The 20,660-nt window shown below is 45.9% G+C and overlaps 1 protein-coding gene across 1 annotated transcript; it reads right to left on the bottom strand.

Annotated features, from left to right (window-relative positions):
• Positions 1–7,474: 7,474 nt before the first annotated feature.
• LOC138604767 (ladderlectin-like) lies at positions 7,475–9,228 on the bottom strand. The gene is made up of 7 exons (XM_069676758.1): positions 9,180–9,228; positions 8,619–8,648; positions 8,488–8,538; positions 8,302–8,393; positions 8,069–8,194; positions 7,858–7,954; positions 7,475–7,545 (listed from the first exon to the last, which is right to left on the bottom strand). The coding sequence occupies exons 1-7, from the start codon at positions 9,226–9,228 to the stop codon at positions 7,475–7,477; spliced, it is 516 nt and encodes a 171-aa protein (XP_069532859.1).
• Between the last annotated feature and the right edge of the window lie 11,432 nt (positions 9,229–20,660).

Below are 20,660 nucleotides of genomic sequence, written 5' to 3'. Positions count from 1 at the left end.
CAAACACAGCCTAGGTACCAAAATAATCCAGCTCATGTTAGCTGTGAAAGTGTTCATTTTTATCACAAGTTTACTTTTAATTAGTTATTTGATCCTGTAAAAAGGGGGTGTGACCTCATGATTGACAGCTCTGTTGACAAATGGGGCTCCTGCAGCGTTCTGTTCCCGAGTAGCAGAGTAGAGGAGGAACGGCGAGAGGAGACGTAACTAACACTAACACTACAGTCATTGAACTTTCCATCAGCGTGAATATCTGCTTCAGACCGACACAAGAAGCTGTTCTGCTGCAGACTGAGCCCACCTGAGGAGACTCCTGGAGACTCCTGGAGACGCAGAGAGCATATCAGTCAGTAAGCGTATGTTGTTGTGTTTTGCAGAGGAAGCTAATGTCACTGCTACTACTGAAGGAGCAGCTGATCCTCCACAGGGTAAGTAACTCACCTGAAGCAGAGACACATGTGGCTGTTGCTGGAGTTTAATCTAATCATTGTTTTGTCTTTGGGGTTCTCCCGGGTTCTCCTGCCTCGGTTAGATTACTGCCTTGACGATTGGCTGAGTTTTCGTGGTAAATGTTATTTCTTAGCCAACGACCCTGAAAACTGGAGAAATGCACAGGTAATAACACATTTATAAGAAAGGAAAGAGAAATATCACTTGACAGCATGATGAAGTTAACTCCTCCTCTGCAGAGCTTCTGTGCCTGCTATGAAGGCAGTCTGGCCTCAGTCCGCGACGTCCAGGAGAATCAATTCCTCCAGCAGATGGTGCAGACGGGGAAGCAGTCTGTGGCCTGGATCGGAGGTTTCTACTTTGAGGTTTGTTTCCACTTTTAAAAGCCTCACCACTGACTGACTGACTGACTGACTGACTTCCTCATGAGCTCAGATGCTTCTTTGAATCACCCTTCAATTCAACACAAATGGAGACAAATGTTTATACTCAGAAAAAAGGAGCAGATAATTAAAACGTACTTTTTTGCCCAACTTTAGCCGAACTGTCAATTCGACACAAATGACATGACTGTAACTTGATGTCCTGCAGGGAGCGTGGAGATGGGTGGAAGGTTTAGCGTTTAGATATACCTCCTGGGGATCAGTGAACTCCACCGACCATAACCAGTGTCTGCAGCTCCACTCTGAAGGTAAGATGTCCCACAGACAGGAGTGTGTGTGCTCATGGAGGAGAACGAGATCAGGCCTGTTCCTACCGTTAAACCTGACTGATGATGTTTTTGCAGAGTCTGACGGCTGGACCAATCGCGGCTGCAGCGTGCCCTCTCCATTCATCTGTCAGGTGACGCCAACCTGTTAGCGTGCTGCACACGTCTGCAGAGGATCCTGGAGCTGCTGTTTGTTCATCACAACACTGTAAACCTGTGAAACATGCCGAGCCTCCGTCATGCTCAACAAACCAGAGCTCAGCACTGACTGTAAGGTTAATACATGTCTGCTGGTGTTCTGTAGTAACCACAGCAGTGTGAGCTGTTACACTGTTTTACAGACTGTCTGTTTGTCTTCATTACTATTACATTAAAAATGTTATCGACTGTATCTGTTCTTCAATTACAAAGTTTGAGCTGTTGTCTTTCAAAGGCATTAAAGACCGCATGTGTGAGCCAGAGTCAAGCTGTATTATTATTATTAATAAGTTCTAGTGCTGGTCGTAGTATTAGTAGAGCATCAGAAGCTGTTTGCAAGATGGCGGCCATGAGCAGGTCAGTGGCGCAGGGAGCCACAGTCCTGTACGCACAGCGAGTAGTGTTAATAGCTATACAGTGAAGCTATACAGTGAAGCTATAAGAGAAGCTATACAGTGAAGCTATACAGTGAAGCTATACAGAGAAGCTATCAGAGAAGCTATAAGAGAAGCTGTACAGAGAAGCTATACAGTGAAGCTATACAGTGAAGCTATAAGAGAAGCTGTACAGAGAAGCTATAAGATAAGCTATACAGTGAAGCTATAGAGTGAAGCTGTACAGAGAAGCTATAAGATAAGCTATACAGAGAAGCTATACAGTGAAGCTATAAGAGAAGCCATACAGAGAAGCTATCAGAGAAGCTATAAGAGAAGCTGTTCAGTGAAGCTATAAGAGAAGCTATAAGAGAAGCTGTACAGAGAAGCTGTACAGTGAAGCTATACAGAGAAGCTATACAGAGAAGCTGTACAGTGAAGCTATACAGAGAAGCTATACAGAGAAGCTGTACAGTGAAGCTATACAGATAAGCTATACAGAGAAGCTATACAGTGAAGCTGTACAGTGAAGTTATACAGTGAAGCTATAAGAGAAGCTATAAGAGAAGCTGTACAGAGAAGCTGTACAGTGAAGCTATAAGAGAAGCTATACAGAGAAGCTATACAGTGAAGCTGTACAGTGAAGTTATACAGTGAAGCTATAAGAGAAGCTATACAGTGAAGCTATACAGAGAAGCTATAAGAGAAGCTATACAGTGAAGCTATACAGAGAAGCTATACAGTGAAGCTGTACAGTGAAGTTATACAGTGAAGCTATAAGAGAAGCTATACAGTGAAGCTATACAGAGAAACTATACAGTGAAGCTATACAGAGAAGCTATACAGTGAAGCTGTACAGTGAAGCTGTACAGTGAAGCCATACAGTGAAGCTATAAGAGAAGCTATACAGTGAAGCTATACAGAGAAGCTATACAGAGAAGCTGTAAGAGAAGCTGTACAGAGAAGCTATACAGTGAAGCTGTACAGAGAAGCTATACAGAGAAGCTGTACAGTGAAGCTGTACAGAGAAGCTATACAGTGAAGCTGTACAGTGAAGCTGTACAGAGAAGCTATACAGTGAAGCTGTACAGAGAAGCTATAAGAGAAGCTATACAGAGAAGCTGTACAGAGAAGCTATACAGAGAAGCTATACAGTGAAGCTATACAGTGAAGCTGTACAGTGAAGCTATAAGAGAAGCTATACAGAGAAGCTATACAGTGAAGCTGTAAGAGAAGCTGTACAGAGAAGCTATACAGTGAAGCTGTACAGAGAAGCTATACAGTGAAGCTGTACAGTGAAGCCATACAGTGAAGCTATACAGTGAAGCTATACAGAGAAGCTATAAGAGAAGCTATACAGAGAAGCTATACAGTGAAGCTGTACAGTGAAGCTATAAGAGAAGCTATACAGAGAAGCTATACAGAGAAGCTGTACAGTGAAGCTGTACAGTGAAGTTATACAGTGAAGCTATACAGTGAAGCTATAAGAGAAGCTATACAGAGAAGCTGTACAGTGAAGCTATACAGAGAAGCTGTACAGTGAAGTTATACAGTGAAGCTATACAGTGAAGCTATACGGAGAAGCTGTACAGTGAAGCTATACAGTGAAGCTATAAGAGAAGCTGTACAGTGAAGCTATACAGTGAAGCTGTACAGTGAAGCTATACAGAGAAGCTGTACAGTGAAGCTGTACAGAGAAGCTATACAGTGAAGCTGTACAGTGAAGCTGTACAGAGAAGCTATACAGTGAAGCTGTACAGAGAAGCTATAAGAGAAGCTATACAGAGAAGCTGTACAGAGAAGCTATACAGAGAAGCTATACAGTGAAGCTATACAGTGAAGCTGTACAGTGAAGCTATAAGAGAAGCTATACAGAGAAGCTATACAGTGAAGCTGTAAGAGAAGCTGTACAGAGAAGCTATACAGTGAAGCTGTACAGAGAAGCTATACAGTGAAGCTGTACAGTGAAGCCATACAGTGAAGCTATACAGTGAAGCTATACAGAGAAGCTATAAGAGAAGCTATACAGAGAAGCTATACAGTGAAGCTGTACAGTGAAGCTATAAGAGAAGCTATACAGAGAAGCTATACAGAGAAGCTGTACAGTGAAGCTGTACAGTGAAGTTATACAGTGAAGCTATACAGTGAAGCTATAAGAGAAGCTATACAGAGAAGCTGTACAGTGAAGCTATACAGAGAAGCTGTACAGTGAAGTTATACAGTGAAGCTATACAGTGAAGCTATACAGTGAAGCTATACGGAGAAGCTGTACAGTGAAGCTATACAGTGAAGCTATAAGAGAAGCTGTACAGTGAAGCTATACAGTGAAGCTGTACAGTGAAGCTATAAGATTGTCATGTCTCGTCGGTTATGTTAAGTTTTATGTTTTTAGTCCTGTCTTCCATGTTTGCCATGTCCGCTTTTATTTTGTAGTAACTGTCCTCTCTCGTTTCAGAAACTTTATTTCCTGCCCTGGTGTTTCCTCGTCAGTGTGATTGTCTGCTCCACCCCTGATTGAGTCCACCTGTTTCCCATTTCCTCATGTATTTTAAGTCTGTGTCTACCTGTGTCCTGTGTCAGATCGTCTTGTCTCTAGTCTCGTCCTGATCCCTCTTGTCCAAGTAAGCGTCGTTCATATTAGTGTGGTCTTTGCTCTGGTCTTTAGTTCCAGCTTAGCTGTGATTTTTTGTTGGTACTTTGGTCAAGCCTTTTTTCCAGCATTGCTGTGATTTTTTGTTTTTCTAAACCTAATCTTAGTTTTCCTGCTTAGCAGCGATTTTATGTTGTACTTTGTGTTCCTTTGGAATTTTTGTGGACTTCCTTTGTTAAAATAAACCTTTTGATTTTCCTGAATTTGAAGTCGTGCTCTTGGGTCCTTTTTTGAGGCTTGTCAGTACGATCTGACCAGTATGGACCCAGCCGACTCCGAGACATTCAGAAATGCCTTAAAGAAACAAGGCAGCCGCCTGCATCAACACGAGGAGCAGCTGTCGGCGATTAATCAGGGAATCAGCGACCTGCACAATCAACAGGGAGATTTCCAGGCCTCAGTCTCTCAGCAAGTTGGCCTCCTGTCTGAGCAGCTTCACCGGGTGCTGACCCAGATGGGAGCTGTCCCACAGACCTCACCGGTTCCCACGACCCCCAGACCGGCCCAGGCGGACCCTCACCTCCCGGCTCCGACCCGCCTGGCTGCCCCAGAAAGATTTTCGGGCGACTCCGGGGATTGAAGGCCATTCTTGGTTCAATGCGGCCTGCATTACAGCCACCAACCCGCCTCATTTCCCACCGAGCGATCCAAAGTGGCATTCATGATTTCCCACATGACGGGAAGAGCGGCGGCATGGGCCACGGCTGAGTGGGACAGAGACTCTAATGTATGTGATTCCATTCAGTTATTCAGTGACACTTTAAAAAAAAATTTTCATCACACGACTCCGGGGCGAGAAGCTGCTCGAGCCCTGGTGGAGTTAAAGCAGCAGCAGCGGCGTGTTTCTGACTACGCCATTGAATTCCGCACTCTGGCTGCCGACAGTGGGTGGAATGAATCAGCTTTATTAGATGCCTTTTTACATGGACTTTCCGGTCCTATTAAGGATCAACTGGCTCCTCTGGACATTCCTGCTGACCTCGATTCTGTTATAGCCATGGCCGCAAGGATTGACAACCGTATCCGGGACCGGGTCAGAGACAGAGAATCGACTGCACCACGCTCATCTCGGCACTGGGGGTGCACTCTTCCCCGGCACACCAGGAAGCTACCTTTCTCTGCTGCTTCAGACACCCAGGAAAGAACAGCGCCCTCTAGCAGCGCGGAGGAACCCATGCAGCTGGGACGGGCCAAGCTGACTCCCGAGGAGCGGCAGCGACGTCTACGGGAAGGAAGGTGCTTTTTAATCGTTTCAACTTTACTTTGTCTTACCGACCTGGCTCCAGAAATATCAAGCCTGATGCACTGTCTAGGATGTTTCCTCACACATCTAATGCCAAGGAGCCTGAACCCATCCTTCCACTTAACCGTGTGGTTGGAGCGGTGACTTGGCAGATAGAAACTGTGGTCAAGCAGGCTAATGGTGAGGTTCGTGCACCTAGTGGCTGCCCTCCGGACCGGCTGTTCGTGCCGGAGACGGTGAGGTCACAGGTCATTCACTGGGCTCACACTTCCTTGCTTACCTGTCATCCTGGGGTGAAGCGTACTATGTTTGTGATCAAGCAGAGGTTTTGGTGGCCGGCCATGGAGAAGGAGGTGGGAGAATATGTTGCTGCCTGTCCCACCTGTGCGAGGAACAAGACTTCATCCTCGTCTCCGAGGGGACTCCTTCATCCTCTTTCCATCCCCAGCAGACCGTGGTCGGATATTTCCCTGGATTTTGTCCCGGGACTCCCGGTTTCCCAAGGTAACACTGCCGTATTGACCGTGGTTGACCGTTTTTCCAAAATGGTACATTTCATAGCTTTACCTAAATTACCCTCAGCCAAAGAAACGGCGGAGGTCATGATGCAACATGTTTTTCGAGTGCATGGATTTCCCAGGGATATTGTATCTGATCGGGGCCCACAGTTCGTTTCCCGTTTCTGGAGGGAATTCTGCACTCTGTGTACTCACTGAGACTGTGTATGTGCATGCACCCATCTTGTTATGGGTGTTCCAGGGGGGCTCGTAGGGGCTTTCCCTCACGTTTCTGCCTCATGGCCTTGTACCTGCCCGGGGCACAGAACATGGTGGCAGATTTATCTTCTGCCTGAGGGCCTGAGCCTCTGTGGGATTATTGGCATCAGTCAGTCTGATTACACTGAAATCTGGCGGCCTGTGTTGGAGTTGAAGGTTGTGCCATAGGAAAAGTGTGGCCACCACCAAGGGTCTGTAGCACATCTGACAGCCGGCCATGAGCCATCAGGGTTTGCCTTCCTGGTTCTTTGGGTCCCTGTGGAAGTGATGCCCAGAGCTCTGACCCCTTTGTCCGAACCCAGCAGCGTTGATCAAACTACTCAAAGGAATTCGAGGTCCCTGAGTATCTACCAGGACAAAGAGGTATTTGTCCCTGAAAGGTGGCAGGCTGCTGATGAATCTGATTCGCCTGGACTCCCCACTCAAAGGCCTGCTGTCCCCCATGCATGGATTTATAACTGATGCACTTTGACCTCATGCCGTCGGTCAGTGGGACCAGCAGAATCACTCATTCCATTAGAACTCAGAATGAGTATGAGACAAAAGTCTATCTGCAGATGTGTTAGCAAACTCTGGAGTGGACTCATGTGAACTATCAGCCCATAAATACATAAATAAACATGTACTTACTGTTTAAACACTGAGTACGGTCCAGCATTAGCATGTGAGGTCTGCTTCTATTTGTTTAGGTGTTACAGATTGTACATGTACTCGGAAACAAGGCAAGAAACATTTATCAGGTAAAGCTGGATGTTCTATAAATGTTCTATGTTCTACGTTTTTACACAACTTGAATGAAACGTGCTCATGCTGCTGTCAGCCAATAAAACACCAGAGATACACAGTAGATCAGAATACATTCTTTATTCGTCACAAGTGATTCAAACACGTTTCACAGAGTAAAAAAGGAATCAGCGCTCGGCCTGCGGCCGCTTTACAAACAAGTATATACAGCATGAAGTCATCAACGATTCACTGATGAATGAGAAAGAGCTCCTGTGACAGAGACAGAGGCTCACTGTGTTTGCTCACACTGATCCAACATGGCCTCCGTCACTCACGTCAGCTGCTGGTTTAGCAGCTATCAGTTCTCTTCATGCAGATGGACGGCCTCGCAGAAGCACAGAGACCGTTGGACCAGCCCACTGCAAGACAACATGTGCAGTCATGAACACAAGCCCGACAGCGTTTGTTCAGACCAAACAGGAAATGCAAAGACCCGAGAATCTGTGTAACTGAAGTGGTAAATTAATGATTAATGATCCCTTCACCCCTTCAGCCTGTTTATTGTCATTACATCTCAGTAACACCTGTTTCTGGTGGCTTCAGTGAGACAGAGTTCAGCTCACATGTGACCTGATAGAAATGTGTCGTGGAGCTAAAAGGCTTTCATGTGAACTCCAGAGGTGTTGTGAGTGCGCTGACTGTAAGTGTCAGGTGGACGTGTGGTGTCTCACCCCTGGAATGAACGTAGATGCACTGGTAGCTGCTGACGCTGTTCATAGAGGACCAGTTAGAGTAGCTGAAGCGGCTCTGATCCGCCCACCTCCAGCCCTGCACACATGGACACAGGTCAAACACACAGTCTATGTGGCCTAACCAGGAGGTTCAATCAGCTGAAACACACACTGTGACTGGTTTATTATATATGTGTGAAGCTGTATTAACCTGGAAGTAGAACCCTCCGGTCCAGGCCGAGAGGCTCCCTGCTCTCCTGGTGAGCGACTGCAGGAAACTGTAATCAAACACATCATGGACAGAAGCCAGGGAGGCTCCCAGCCGGGCACAGTTGTACTGAAGGAGACACAGAGAGTCACGTTAAGCTGTGGTGCTTTGGCAAAACAGGTTATGAAACTTTCCTGCAAATAAAGCTTTGGATTGAATGGAACATGTTAAATGACCTCAGCAGCGCTCCAGGATCTGCTCGAGCTCGCGTATAAATAGCATGTGTTCTTGTATCGGGCCCAGCCAGCGGGACAGGTGAAGAAACGGCCTGCAGAGGACAGAGAGAGGAGCGGATCATCACTCTGACAGGACACAGAGTCATTATAGTGACCAGACACACTGAGTCTATGAAGACAGTGGACCTTGAGCTGGTGCATCCATCTCTGCAGCAGCAAACATGTCAGCGTCTTCCTCTACAAGAAGAGAAAGAGTCACATTAGGATCAGAATATAATCGACTCAGGATGCAGCGAATCACGTGTTCAGCTTTTTACCTTCAGGAACAGGAAGTTCATCGTCTACCACTGAGACAGAAACAGAAAACATGAGCTGTGTTACAGAGTGACGAGCTGCAGGCTGCTCACTAACTCACACACAACATGCAGAGGAACACGGCTGTTTACTGTGAGAGAGCAACTTACACTGTTCGTCCTCCTGCAGCTCCGGTACGGCAGCTGCAACATCTGCAACTTCTGCAACATCTGCAACTTCTGCAACTTCTGCAACTGAAAGTAAGAGTCATCCGTCATCTCCCAATTATTAAAAGTATTTCTTACCATTTTCTTTCTTTTTAACAAGTGCAGGTTTGATTCTGCAGCTGTGATGTTTGGAGAACTTGACTCTCTGCAGGAGTTTGTACTGAAGCAAAATGTATAAAAATCAGACTCAGCAGAGCGACACACTGATTATACACAATGTTACGTTTATGCTTCCTGCCTCACGAGCCTGTAAGTGTCGTTGTGTTCTAAACAGCCACATGTGGACAGCACTGAGCCCAGGCCATGTGACACAGCTGTTCCTAAGCAACCCAACAAGGTGTAACACAAAGATCTGACCTGCTGCAGCCGTGAGAGCGAGCACTGAGAGCAGCAGGAGAGCCTTCATGATGACGAGGAGGAGCAGAGGAGACGCCTGCTGGGAGTCAGAGACAGTCAGTTAGAGGAGGTGTTAACATGGAGGCAGACAGAGAGAGAGAGAGAGCGGCTGTCCTACCTGTCAGGTGAATGTCAGCTGATGCTCAGGTATCAGGTAAGTGATGAAGAGGAGGTCGTCCTGCTCTTTATATACACACACCTGAACATGAACTTTGACCTCAGTCTGAACGTGACTGTGTTGTGTCAGAGTGTTAAAGGCGACCTGCTCCAGTTTGTCCACATGAGGCCAATAAGGCAACAGAGACAGAAATACGACTGATCAATTACTGATATGAAAATATGATCTGTGACACGTGATGAAGACACACTTTGATCTGCACGTGAGCGAGTCGTTGGCAGAGAGACTAAACCTTCAGCGTGTCATCAACAAGAACAAATGTTGTTGCACCACACCAGCAGAGCAGGTGAAACAGGTCAGTAATGCTGGGGGGGCTAATAGTTAGCAATGTGGTCTGACTGAACAAAACTTCATCTTCCCCCAAAAACAACAGGTTGGGGCTTCTTAGCATTTCTGAAGCTTGACGTTAGCTGAACGTCACGTCTGCCTGCTTCACTCGAAGGCGCTGTAGGATACAGGACGTAGCTAGCTCGCTACTTCAACACTCTTTACTTTCTCACCTTCAGAGTTTCTGAATCAGATTAAGTGCGTACCAATGAATGCAGGCGTTAGCTACTTTTATCACTTTTGACTTGGGTGTGCGTTAAGCTAGCATATGTAAGCTAGCTAAGCTAACAATAGTTAACTAATTTGAAACCGCTGACTGCCCTTTGAATTAATAAAAAAAACAGGCAGCTAGCTGTGAGTAGCTGCAGTCCGGGATCGTTGCTCCGTCACTTCCCTTTCATCAGAACAACAACACTCCGATACGGGGGAAAACAGGCGCTGTCACATGACGGAGGTAAATTTAGAAACACGTGTAGCATACCTGAAAGAGTTTAACACAAATCACTCTCAAAGTTTCTGATTGTGTCAAGTGTCCTCAGATGAATGCTAATGCTAGCTTATTTTTTATGTAAGGCTTAGCTGACGTTTTAATAAGAAGAGAAGAGAAGAGAAGAGAAGAGAAGAGAAGAGATGAGAAGAGAAGAGAAGAGAAGAGAAGAGAAGAGAAGAGAAGAGAAGAGAAGAGATGAGAAGAGAAGAGAAGAGAAGAGAAGAGAAGAGAAGAGAAGAGAAGAGAAGAGATGAGAAGAGAAGAGAAGAGAAGAGAAGAGAAGAGAAGAGAAGAGAAGAGAAGAGAAGAGAAGCAAGTCAGTAACACAGTATAACAATAAGAATAGATAATAAAAATAAAAAAATACACACTATATACATCTGTTCTCCACGTTGGAGTAAGTGACCAGATAAAGTGACCTGGTCTGCAGGATGAGGTCACACAGTCTGAGCTCGAAGGTTAATGATTGGTACAATTTAAGGTGCAGTATAAAGTGCGTCAGTAATATAACAGTAAAGATTATTATTACATAGTATGATATAGTATACAGTATAGTATGGTAACAATATGGTAATAATTATGAATCATATAGAATACACTATATAATTATAATATCATAAAATAAAACTACTATATAACAGTGAGCAGTAGATATAATAGTATAAGATAGAGCAGTAAAGTGGTGAGTACAGCACAGTATATGAGGACATAACCACCTGGTGGATGTTACAGTATATGGCAGGTATATAAGTAAATCAGAGCAGCAGAGTCAGTGAGGTGAGAGTGATGAGAGTCCTGTACTAGAGTTCAGCAGGAGGACAGTCCGTAGCTTCCACTGCTGGTGTACAGTCTGATGGCCGTGGGCACAAAGGTTCTGCACCTGGGTGGGATGAGGCGCTGGCTGGATGAGCTGCCCATCTGCCCCAGCTCATCATGGAGAGGGTGAGAGGGGCTGTCCAGGATGGCTTTAAGCTTGTCCCTCATCCTCCTCTCAGCCACTGACTCCACAGGGTCCAGTTCAAGCCCGACCACAGAGCGGGCCTTCCTCACCAGCTTGTTGAGTCTGTTAGCCTCCCCAGCCTTGATGCCACCCCACCAGCACACCACAGCAGAGAACAGTGCGTGGTGAAAGGCCTTCAGGAGCCTGCTGCAAACACTGAAGGACCTGAGTCTCCTCAGGAAGAGCAGCCTGCTCTGTCCCTTCCCGGAGAGGGCGTCAGTGTTGTGAGACCAGTCCAGTCTGTTGCTGATTTGGACCCCAAGGTACTTGTATGAGTCCACCGGTAGTCCGCTCCAGCTCCTTGGTCTTGCTGATGTTGAGCTTCAGGTGGTTGCTGTTGCACCAAGTAACAACAATTAAACTGTGGGAGGAAGAAATCAGCACCTAGAAAGAGATTGATCCAGACTGAGTAAGTCTGCATGTGATGTGCTTCTCACACAAATCATTGATATATGTGATGATTGCCATGTTACTGATGTGTGTGTTTGAGCGTGCAGTACCTTTGAGGTTATTCTGTAGAATATCCTGGACTGTATTTGTCATTGTCTTGGAATGTTGCAGTAATAATAAACATACATTTACATAAAGGAAGCATATTTGTCAATTCCCATGTTGATAAGAGGATTAAAAACTTTAAGGTACATTTACAGCACGTAAAAATGTGCGATTCACTTGTGATTAATCACGAGTTACCTTTGGACAACCATGCGTTAAATGGCGATTAAATATTTTAATCGATTGACAGCCCGACGGCGCTGGGACGCTGGGTTTGTAGTCCCGCGATCACAGAGTGGATGACGTCACTCGATGAGGGGATGTAAACAGCAACAGCAATGGCATGTGAGAGCTCCCGTGGCAGATAGTACGGTCTAAATCCTACAGCCATCAGTTCAGTATCGGGAGTACAGATACGGTCCTTCACAGTAACATGTCCGGGATGACACCATTCAGAGTTAACAAAGACAGCAAGACCTCCTCCTCTGTTCTTACCGCTCTGTTTCCCCCGGTCCGCTCGTACCAGCGTGAAGCCGGCCAGCTCCAGCAGACTGTCCGGTATCTTCCCGTGAAGCCATGTCTCCGTGAAGCAGAGCAAGCTGCACTCCCTGTAGACACGCTGACTGTTCATTAAGGCTTTGTTGACGAGTGACCTCCTGTTCCCCATAATGATCGATGGCAGGAAAGGTTTAAATGTCCTGTCCCTCTGTGGCTTTAACGCCGGCTTTCTTCCCGCGGTGACTGCCTCTCCATATCTCCTCTGGGCTGTGTGTTGAGGGAACTCCAGCTCCATGGCTGCAGCGCAGAAGCTCCTCACGTGTGTAGGTGATCATTGTAAACACCGTAAAAACAAAAGTCAGAAAAACAAAGTGGAACTCTGAAATAGTGAAACAATACTAAATAAAAAATAGGAAAAAGAGTTCAAATAAGACAAAGTGACTCAGAGCTGCTGACCTCTGAAGTAATACCCCTAGCAAATGTTAGCGAGCTAAAGCTAACTGATTGTACAAACCTTTAATTTCTAAGGTTTGCTAAATAACCTACAGCTGTGAGTGTGTGTGTGTGTGTGTGTGTGTGTGTGTGTGTGTGTTCAAAGTGTTCTCTGGAAACTCGGTTTAGTGTCAACTAGATATCAGATCATTACAGCCAAGTTATATTGGTCAAATCCTGTGTGTGTGTGTGTGTGTGTGTGTGTGTGTGTGTGTGTGTGTGTGTGTGTGCGTGTGTGTGTCCTTGGCCTCGATCAATAGTTGCTGATACATGTTATCACAGCTATAAGGAAATGAGATGTTGTCAGACAGAGTCGTTGTTCTGTCTCTGTCTTCTAAAACGTGTTTGAGTCTGCACGTGCTCAGTAACGTCTCATTAAAAAAACAAAGTTATTTTAGATCACTTGTTGTTTGTCCTGTTTGTTCTTTATGGGCCACCGTACATTGTGTGTCTCTTCATGGCCTCACCTGTAGCTCTGAATGATCACATGAACCTCATTAAGGTTCCTGTGAGGGTTTCTGAGGGTGGAAGCTCTGAGCCTCTCAGTGCTGCTGTGTTTCTCCCTCCTGACCACAGGAACCAGAACGTTTTTATCCCGTACGATGGTGTGGTCTTGTTGCTAAAGCCATAGATTTGGAAACCTGTTCTGAGCTGATGATCAGGGGTATCTGCGTGACTTACTGGCTAATCGTGTTGGATGCATGTCTGCAAGAAGGGCCGATGTAGGACTGAGTCTGCAATGTCTTGGTGTAAACATGGCCTGTGTGGGTAACATGTCTGTAGTGGAAAAGTAAGTGGCCTAGCTTTCACTTGCGAGCTCTGTGGGCCATTATGCTGCAAACCATGTTCTGTTGTTGAAACCCACAACACTGACAAAGGAGCAGCTTTGGTGAACAGGGGAATGGTCATTGGGGGAGTCGGTTGTTCATCGTAGATGAAGGTGATCCCTTTCCTGTTGGTTGGTTTAGGGAAAGACGGAATTTGGCACAACTTGAACAATCTGGGGAAATGTAATTCAAGAGAGATGTGATAGAGGTACAGATTTTAATAGAAAGGTGTTGGTGTTCAGCGCAAAATGGGACCAAGAGGAAACTGGACATAAGGAAGCTGTCTCAGCTGAGCTGAGTGAAGTGTCAAGAGTTACTCTGAGGCCAACCGAGGCCAACCAAAAGTCCTTCTCCATAGCCTCCCCGAACTCCTCCCACACCCAGGTTTTTGCTTCCACAACCACTGAAGCTGCAACCCTTATTGCCACTCGGTACCCGTCTGCTGCCTCTGGAGACCCCTGGGCTAACCAAGCCCGAAAGGCCTCCTTCTTCAGCCTGATGGCTTCCCTCACCGTCGGTGTCCACCAACGGGTTCTAAGGTTGCCACCACGACAAGCACCGACAGCCTTCTGGCCACAACTCCTTGTAGCCGCTTCCACAATGGAGGCTTTGAACACGGCCCATCTGGATTCCATGTCCCCAATGTCAGGGTTTCGAGTTTAAACAAAAGGTTGAGGACCCAGATGCAGACGGAAATAAGAATTTATTTTAAACAAAAAGGCACAAGGCGAAACAAAAGGCTTACTCTTATGAGGAATCCATAGGGGGCAGGCAAACAAAATCCAATGGTAAAAAGGTCCAAACAAAACAGGCAATAAGTCATCCAAATAAAACAGAAGGTGAAAAATCCAGGGAAGACTGAGAGTACTGACAACAAGATGCATGGACATGGACCAACGACAAAACTCCAGAGAAGGACGACACAGGATGGACGACAAAGACACGGTGGATGACAATGAACTAGCACAGGGACAAGGGAAGACAAAGACTAAATACACTGGGGAGGTGAAACTAATTGGGCACAGGTGAGACAATCAAGGGAGCAGTTGAAAACAATAAGGGCAGGGCACATAATCAAACAGGCGGGAAAACACACAAAGGCAGGAAGGAGAACAAGACAAAACATACATAGGGCAAGAACTACAAAATAAAACAGGAAACACTAAAAACCAAACTCAGGACTGTGACAGCAGAACTCATGCAGAAAATCTCTAGACAATGAAACACAAATGAATTACATAACTAAAGACTAAATCAAGACAAGAACACAAGATATTAAATACAAAATTGAACAATAAGAAGTCATGACACCCAACCTCCCCCGGGATGCAAGAGAAATTCTTCCGGAGGTGGGAGTTGAAGACCTCGCGGACAGACCTGGGGGGGATGCTCGATGGCGAGCGTCTGGTGGTTGGACTTCTGCACATGGTGTCCTGATTATACAAACCTTTCATTTCTAAGAAACTCGGTTTAGTGTCAACTAGATATCAGATCATTACAGCCAAGTTATATTGGTCAAATCCTGTGTGTGTGTGTGTGTGTGTGTGTGTGTAGGTGTGTGTGTAGGTGTGTGTGTGTGTGTGTGTGTCCTTGGCCTCGATCAATAGTTGCTGATACATGTTATCACAGCTATAAGGAAACGAGATGTTGTCAGACAGAGTCGTTGTTCTGTCTCTGTCGTCTAAAGCGTGTTTGAGTCTGCACGTGCTCAGTAACGTCTCATTAAAAAAACAAAGTTATTTTAGATCACTTGTTGTTTGTCCTGTTTGTTCTTTATGGGCCACCGTACATTGTGATTTAGATTCAGATTCAGACAACTTTATTGACCCCAAGCAGGGCAATTCATTTATAACTTACCCCGTCACGAGCTCACAAACAACATCCACACACAACGTCCAAATGTTTCATGTCAAGCACCAACAGTCGAGCAGACAGGCCGAGGTCGCTGAAGGACGGCAAATGAGAACAGTTAGATCAAATATGATGAAAAGCAATAAAACAGATTAAAAGAGAAAAGATAATAAATAAACAATGTCGCACCTTGTTTGTATGTGAATGTTATTCTGACTCTGACAGTCTGACTTGACTATAATCATTGTGTTATTTATAGGAGTCTTTAACAGTCACACAAGGACACACAGATCCAGATAAGATCATTTAAAGACAACAGAGGTCAGAGCTGATCACAACGATGATACAAAGACACAACGACGATAAGATGATTCACCAGACTTTGAGCAGGTGACATTTCAGTTTCTGTTTACCTGCCTGTACTCGGTGCTGCCGGCTGTACCTGCCCACTCTGTTGCTCTCATTCATGTGTTCATTGTTTCTGAAGGTTATGAAGTGTTCAGAGGTCATCAAAGAAGAATCCACTGAACCCTTGAATTTAATTCAGAATTGTTCACGAGACAGAATATTATTAGCAGTTTTTCACCTGTAAACTTTCCATCATATAAACACACTAAATAATTATGAAACAGATGGCTGTGGATAAAATCAGGGATTTTATATTAAATGAGATATTTCAAACTAAGTCAGAAATCCAGTGTGTCATCTTTTACTGTTCATGTCTTTGACAAAGACAAACTGTGTCACCTGCTGAAATCATGTCATCATTATGCACCTGTGAACATGAATGTCTGCGTGTTTCATACAGGTGTGATGTGTGATGACATCACGACGACAGCTGTTGTCATCACGGACTCTTTAATAGGTATTAAACCTGGTTAACACCGAGGTCACCAGTGCCAGGCTCGATCCAGACTCTTGTGTGTCATGTTTGTCCTCTCTGTCACAGTCTGCTCCACTCTGCCAGTCTGCCACACCTCCTCATCAGACCAACTCCCTACACCTGTCTCTGCTCCACTCTACCTGTCAGCCACGCCTCCTCATCAGGCCAACTCTCCACACCTGTGAGAGCCCTGGCTGCATTTAAGCCTGCTCCTGTCTCTGCTTCAGTGCCAGATTGTTCTTGTATTATGCCTGACTTTCCAGCGTTTTTCCCCGGACTGATCACCTGTTGCCGACCTCGTCTGTCCCCGACCTGCCTGCCTCGTCTCTGCCCTGGATATTACCTCAGCCTTCTGTCTTCGACCACGAGTTTCGCCTATTCCCTCCTGGTTACACACCTACTCGGCTCTGTGGCTACACAGCTCACCACTGGACCTGTCTGCCAGCTAGGTAATCCACCTGTTGTTGGCTTTGCCTTCAGTCAGCGACACCAGGCTCCCTCCTTCTCAGATCTCGCAGAAGATCACTGTGAGCCAAGACTTTTCACCCTGCCATTGTATAAACTGTTAAAGACTGCAGTGAATAATAAAGGTCATTACCGACTGATATCCCGTCTGCCTGTGCTGCTTTTGGGTCCTCACCATACCCGTTACACTCTGTGCTCGGTGACAGGAAGGACAGCTCGTGGAAACATCACATCAACACAAACCTGCTTTAAACCTTCGTCCCTCATGTCGACAAGCTTCACAGTTACAAACACTTCACTTCATATTCAGCCCCATTTCTACTCTGGAGTTTTCTTGTCATGAGCAGCCCAACAGACGTGACTGATGATGTCACAGTGATGTCATCAGGACATTTCAGAGTTATAGCAGAGAGTCTGGCACAATGACTGTATATACAGATGGACGACGCGTCTCCATCTGCTCCCATTGTACGAAAGCATAGACTGTATAAATAATGGACGTAGTCTCAGTGACGTCACCCATTGGTTTCTGAAGCCGCGTCTTGAAGCCTGAATTGCGCCGCCGCTGAGGGTCTCCATATTGGAAGTGCCAGAGCCGGCTAATCTAGAGACGGGCAAAGAGGAGGAGCGCGACCGAGCTACAGCCTATGGCTGAGCTCTATGGGCGGGCCGCATGAATCAGCCAGCTACGGCTATGAAGCTAGGCTATATGCTCCTCAGCGTAGCTAGCAGTTATTATCCATAGACTGTATAAATCATGAATGAGCTGGTTTGACTTTCCCAGGAGGAGATTCTGTCGGTGACTGACTGCAGGTGTTTAGTTATCAGACTAAAGAAGTAGCGGACTCGCTGCTCGCTCGCCCGGTGAGAGAGCGGCGAGCCGACACGTAACGGGAAGCTTAAAATAAGAGATCTTCTGATCACTGCAGTCCGCTGTAATCTCTTAAACTCCTGACTCCTGTTTACTGACCGACAATTAAATAAATGTTTGATAAACAGTGAACAGGCTAACAAGCAGCTAAAGGGAGCACAGTATACCTGCTACTTAGTGCTAAAAATATTTCAATACAGTAACACTAACATTTAACTCACCGAAAAGCTGGAGCTCAGACTTCTTGCACGGCCATAAAGTTCCATAAATCCCACAGAGAGATTATTTGTCCAAACTTTGAATGAAAAAATCCCCAAAAGTCTCCAACAACACAAACAGGTGAAGGTAAGCTCAGTGTCTGTGTGTCTGTGTTGACGTCTAGCAGACAGCCAGCAGGATCCACCTGTCAATCAAGTGATCATTTAAGGCTTAATATAATTAAAACGGGTGTGTTATAAAAACATTCACCCCCCGTACAGTTATCTTGAACAACAAAATTAGCTATTTATAAGAAAACCGTTTTTTGTAGCAGGCTGTAAACATGTTTATTTCTGCTGTAATGTTAATTCTTGTTTTCTGGAGCCTCAAGTGGCCGCTCGAGGAACCGCAGTTTTTTGCACTTCTGCATTGGCTTCATTTTTCAACACCGGAGGTTGCCGCTTTTACGAAAGTGATTCCAAAACAGCCCCTGTGATAGGCGCTGCCATCTTGTGATGATGACATCATTTGAAGCCAGAGACTGCGCAGTAGAGATCGGCGGGTGAGGCGGCCGTAGCCACTTCCGCTAACCCAAACGCACACTTAACTTACCGTAAAACAGCAAGGATCCATCACGCCGGCGTGTTTCACAGCAGAACAGCTTCTTTGGCGTCAGAACCAGAACAGAACGCTGCAGGAGCCCCATTTGTCAACAGAGCTGTCAATCATGAGGCCACACCCCCTTCTCATTGCATCAAATAACTAATTAAAAGTAAACTTGTCAGAAAAATGAACACTGTGACATAAATCAGCAGGATAAGAACTAACTATAATGACAGAAACCATGTGTGAGAAAAATGTATTTGACGTGTATTTTGATTTTATAGTTTGACTCATGTCCCATCTGTTAACATGGAGGAGGCGGGCTTTATGAGCTATACTGCAGCCAGTCAGCAGGGGGCGACAGAGAGGGTTTGGCTTCACTTTAGGGAGCTGTCATGTTGGCCATCTTTTTATACAGTCTGTGGTACAAACACTCCATTCTTCTTCCTCGAACGATTACACTTAAACCTCCTGTGTCATTTCCTGATGAGACGCCTCCTGTGATTGGTGGTTGTGTTCTTATTAAGCAGTAAAGGTGTAGCAGGATGTTCATCTGTTATAGGAAGTCTTCAACAGTACAGAGCTTTTGAGGTCATTAAAAGAAGTGTGATCCAATAGAAGTCTATGAGAAAATGGTCCTCCTTCTCTCTTGATTTATTCTACCTGTGATTGACAGGTCGCTGCCACAGGGACCTGTAACCATAATGAGTGACCAACCTCTTGTCCAGATATGGTCACATGTGGCTCCAGAAGAACAAGATGGTGATGGTCAAACCTTCAAACTGGAGGCTTCAGTGACGTTCACAAAGTTTCAGTCTATGGTTTAACCCTTTCCTCAGCTGCAAGTCTAAATGACCACCTGTCACCTGAAGGCTATCATTAGATACGCTGACCCTGTTTTATCTTTAACTCACGATTGGCAGAAATCTGATGCACTTTATTGTATTTTTTTATTTCCAGCATTTGGGTTTCAATCGATCAAACGATGCCTACATAACGGCGAATAATGCCAAGGTCATCTCAGGAGACTTTACACAGAGGGCAGGTCTACAGAGAGCAGGTCTACAGAGGGCAGGTCTACAGAGAGCAGGACTACGGAGGGCAGGTCTACAGAGAGCAGGTCTACAGAGAGCAGTTCTACAGAGGGCAGGTCTACAGAGGGCAGGTCTACGGAGAGCAGGACTACAGAGGGCAGGTCTACAGAGAGCAGGACTACAGAGGGCAGGTCAACGGAGAGCAGGTCTACAGAGAGCAGGACTACAGAGGGCAGGTCTACAGAGAGCAGGACTACAGAGGGCAGGTCTACAGAGAGCAGGACTACAGAGGGCATGGTCTACAGAGAGCAGGTCTACAGAGAGCAGGACTACGGAGGGCAGGTCTACAGAGGGCAGGTCTACAGAGAGCAGGTCTACGGAGAGCAGGTCTACAGAGAGCAGTTCTACAGAGAGCAGGTCTACAGAGGGCAGGTCTACAGAGAGCAGGTCTACAGAGAGCAGGTCTACAGAGGGCAGGTCTACAGAGAGCAGGACTACGGAGGGCAGGTCTACGGAGGGCAGGTCTACAGAGGGCAGGTCTACAGAGAGCAGGACTACAGAGAGCAGGTCTACGGAGAGCAGGTCTACGGAGAGCAGGTCTACAGAGAGCAGTTCTACAGAGAGCAGGTCTACAGAGGGCAGGTCTACAGAGAGCAGTTCTACAGAGAGCAGGTCTACAGAGAGCAGTTCTACAGAGAGCAGGTCTACAGAGGGCAGGTCTACAGAGAGCAGTTCTACAGAGAGCAGGTCTACAGAGAGCAGTTCTACAGAGAGCAGGTCTACAGAGAGCAGTTCTACAGAGAGCAGGTCTACAGAGAGCAGTTCTACAGAGAGCAGGTCTACAGAGGGCAGTTCTACAGAGAGCAGGTCTACACCGCCTCTGTTACATTTGATGCTCATGTTGATACGAGCTGAAGAGAAGTCCGTTATGAAAGGTGAGGGCAATGAACACACACAGAAAGGAAATGATGGAGCTCTGAATGTGTCTGTTCCTCTTCAGCAACTTCTTCTTACCCACACTACCCACACGTGGTCCCATGGGTCATAAATGTCATCAAAGCTACGACACACTTAACATACGTATAATAAGAATAGTGAAGATACACAGTAAGAGTTTAACAAACATTACAGATTTCAGACTTACTGCATAATAATACACAAAACATTGAGTACAAGTGTCCAACAGATGACAGTTAGCGTGAACACAATATGGCAGCTGATGCTAATATG

This window comes from Semicossyphus pulcher, unplaced genomic scaffold (genome assembly GCF_022749685.1).
Source record: "Semicossyphus pulcher isolate SPU_LCO1_2020_fin unplaced genomic scaffold, fSemPul1.0.p SCAF_27, whole genome shotgun sequence".
Classification (NCBI taxonomy): Eukaryota; Metazoa; Chordata; class Actinopteri; order Labriformes; family Labridae; genus Semicossyphus; species Semicossyphus pulcher.
The sequence above is the reverse complement of the archived record's forward strand: the minus strand, read 5'-3'. Positions and strand labels throughout refer to the sequence as shown.

Coding starts and splice junctions, on each gene's coding strand:
- LOC138604767 (XM_069676758.1), bottom strand. CDS start 9,228: ATGAAGGCTCTCCTGCTGCTCTCAGTGCTCGCTCTCACGGCTGCAGCA. Junction 8,195..8,301: donor GATCCTGGAGCGCTGCTGAG/GTCATTTAACAT, acceptor TGTCTCCTTCAG/TACAACTGTGCCCGGCTGGG. Junction 7,546..7,857: donor CATCTACGTTCATTCCAGGG/GTGAGACACCAC, acceptor GTTGTCTTGCAG/TGGGCTGGTCCAACGGTCTC.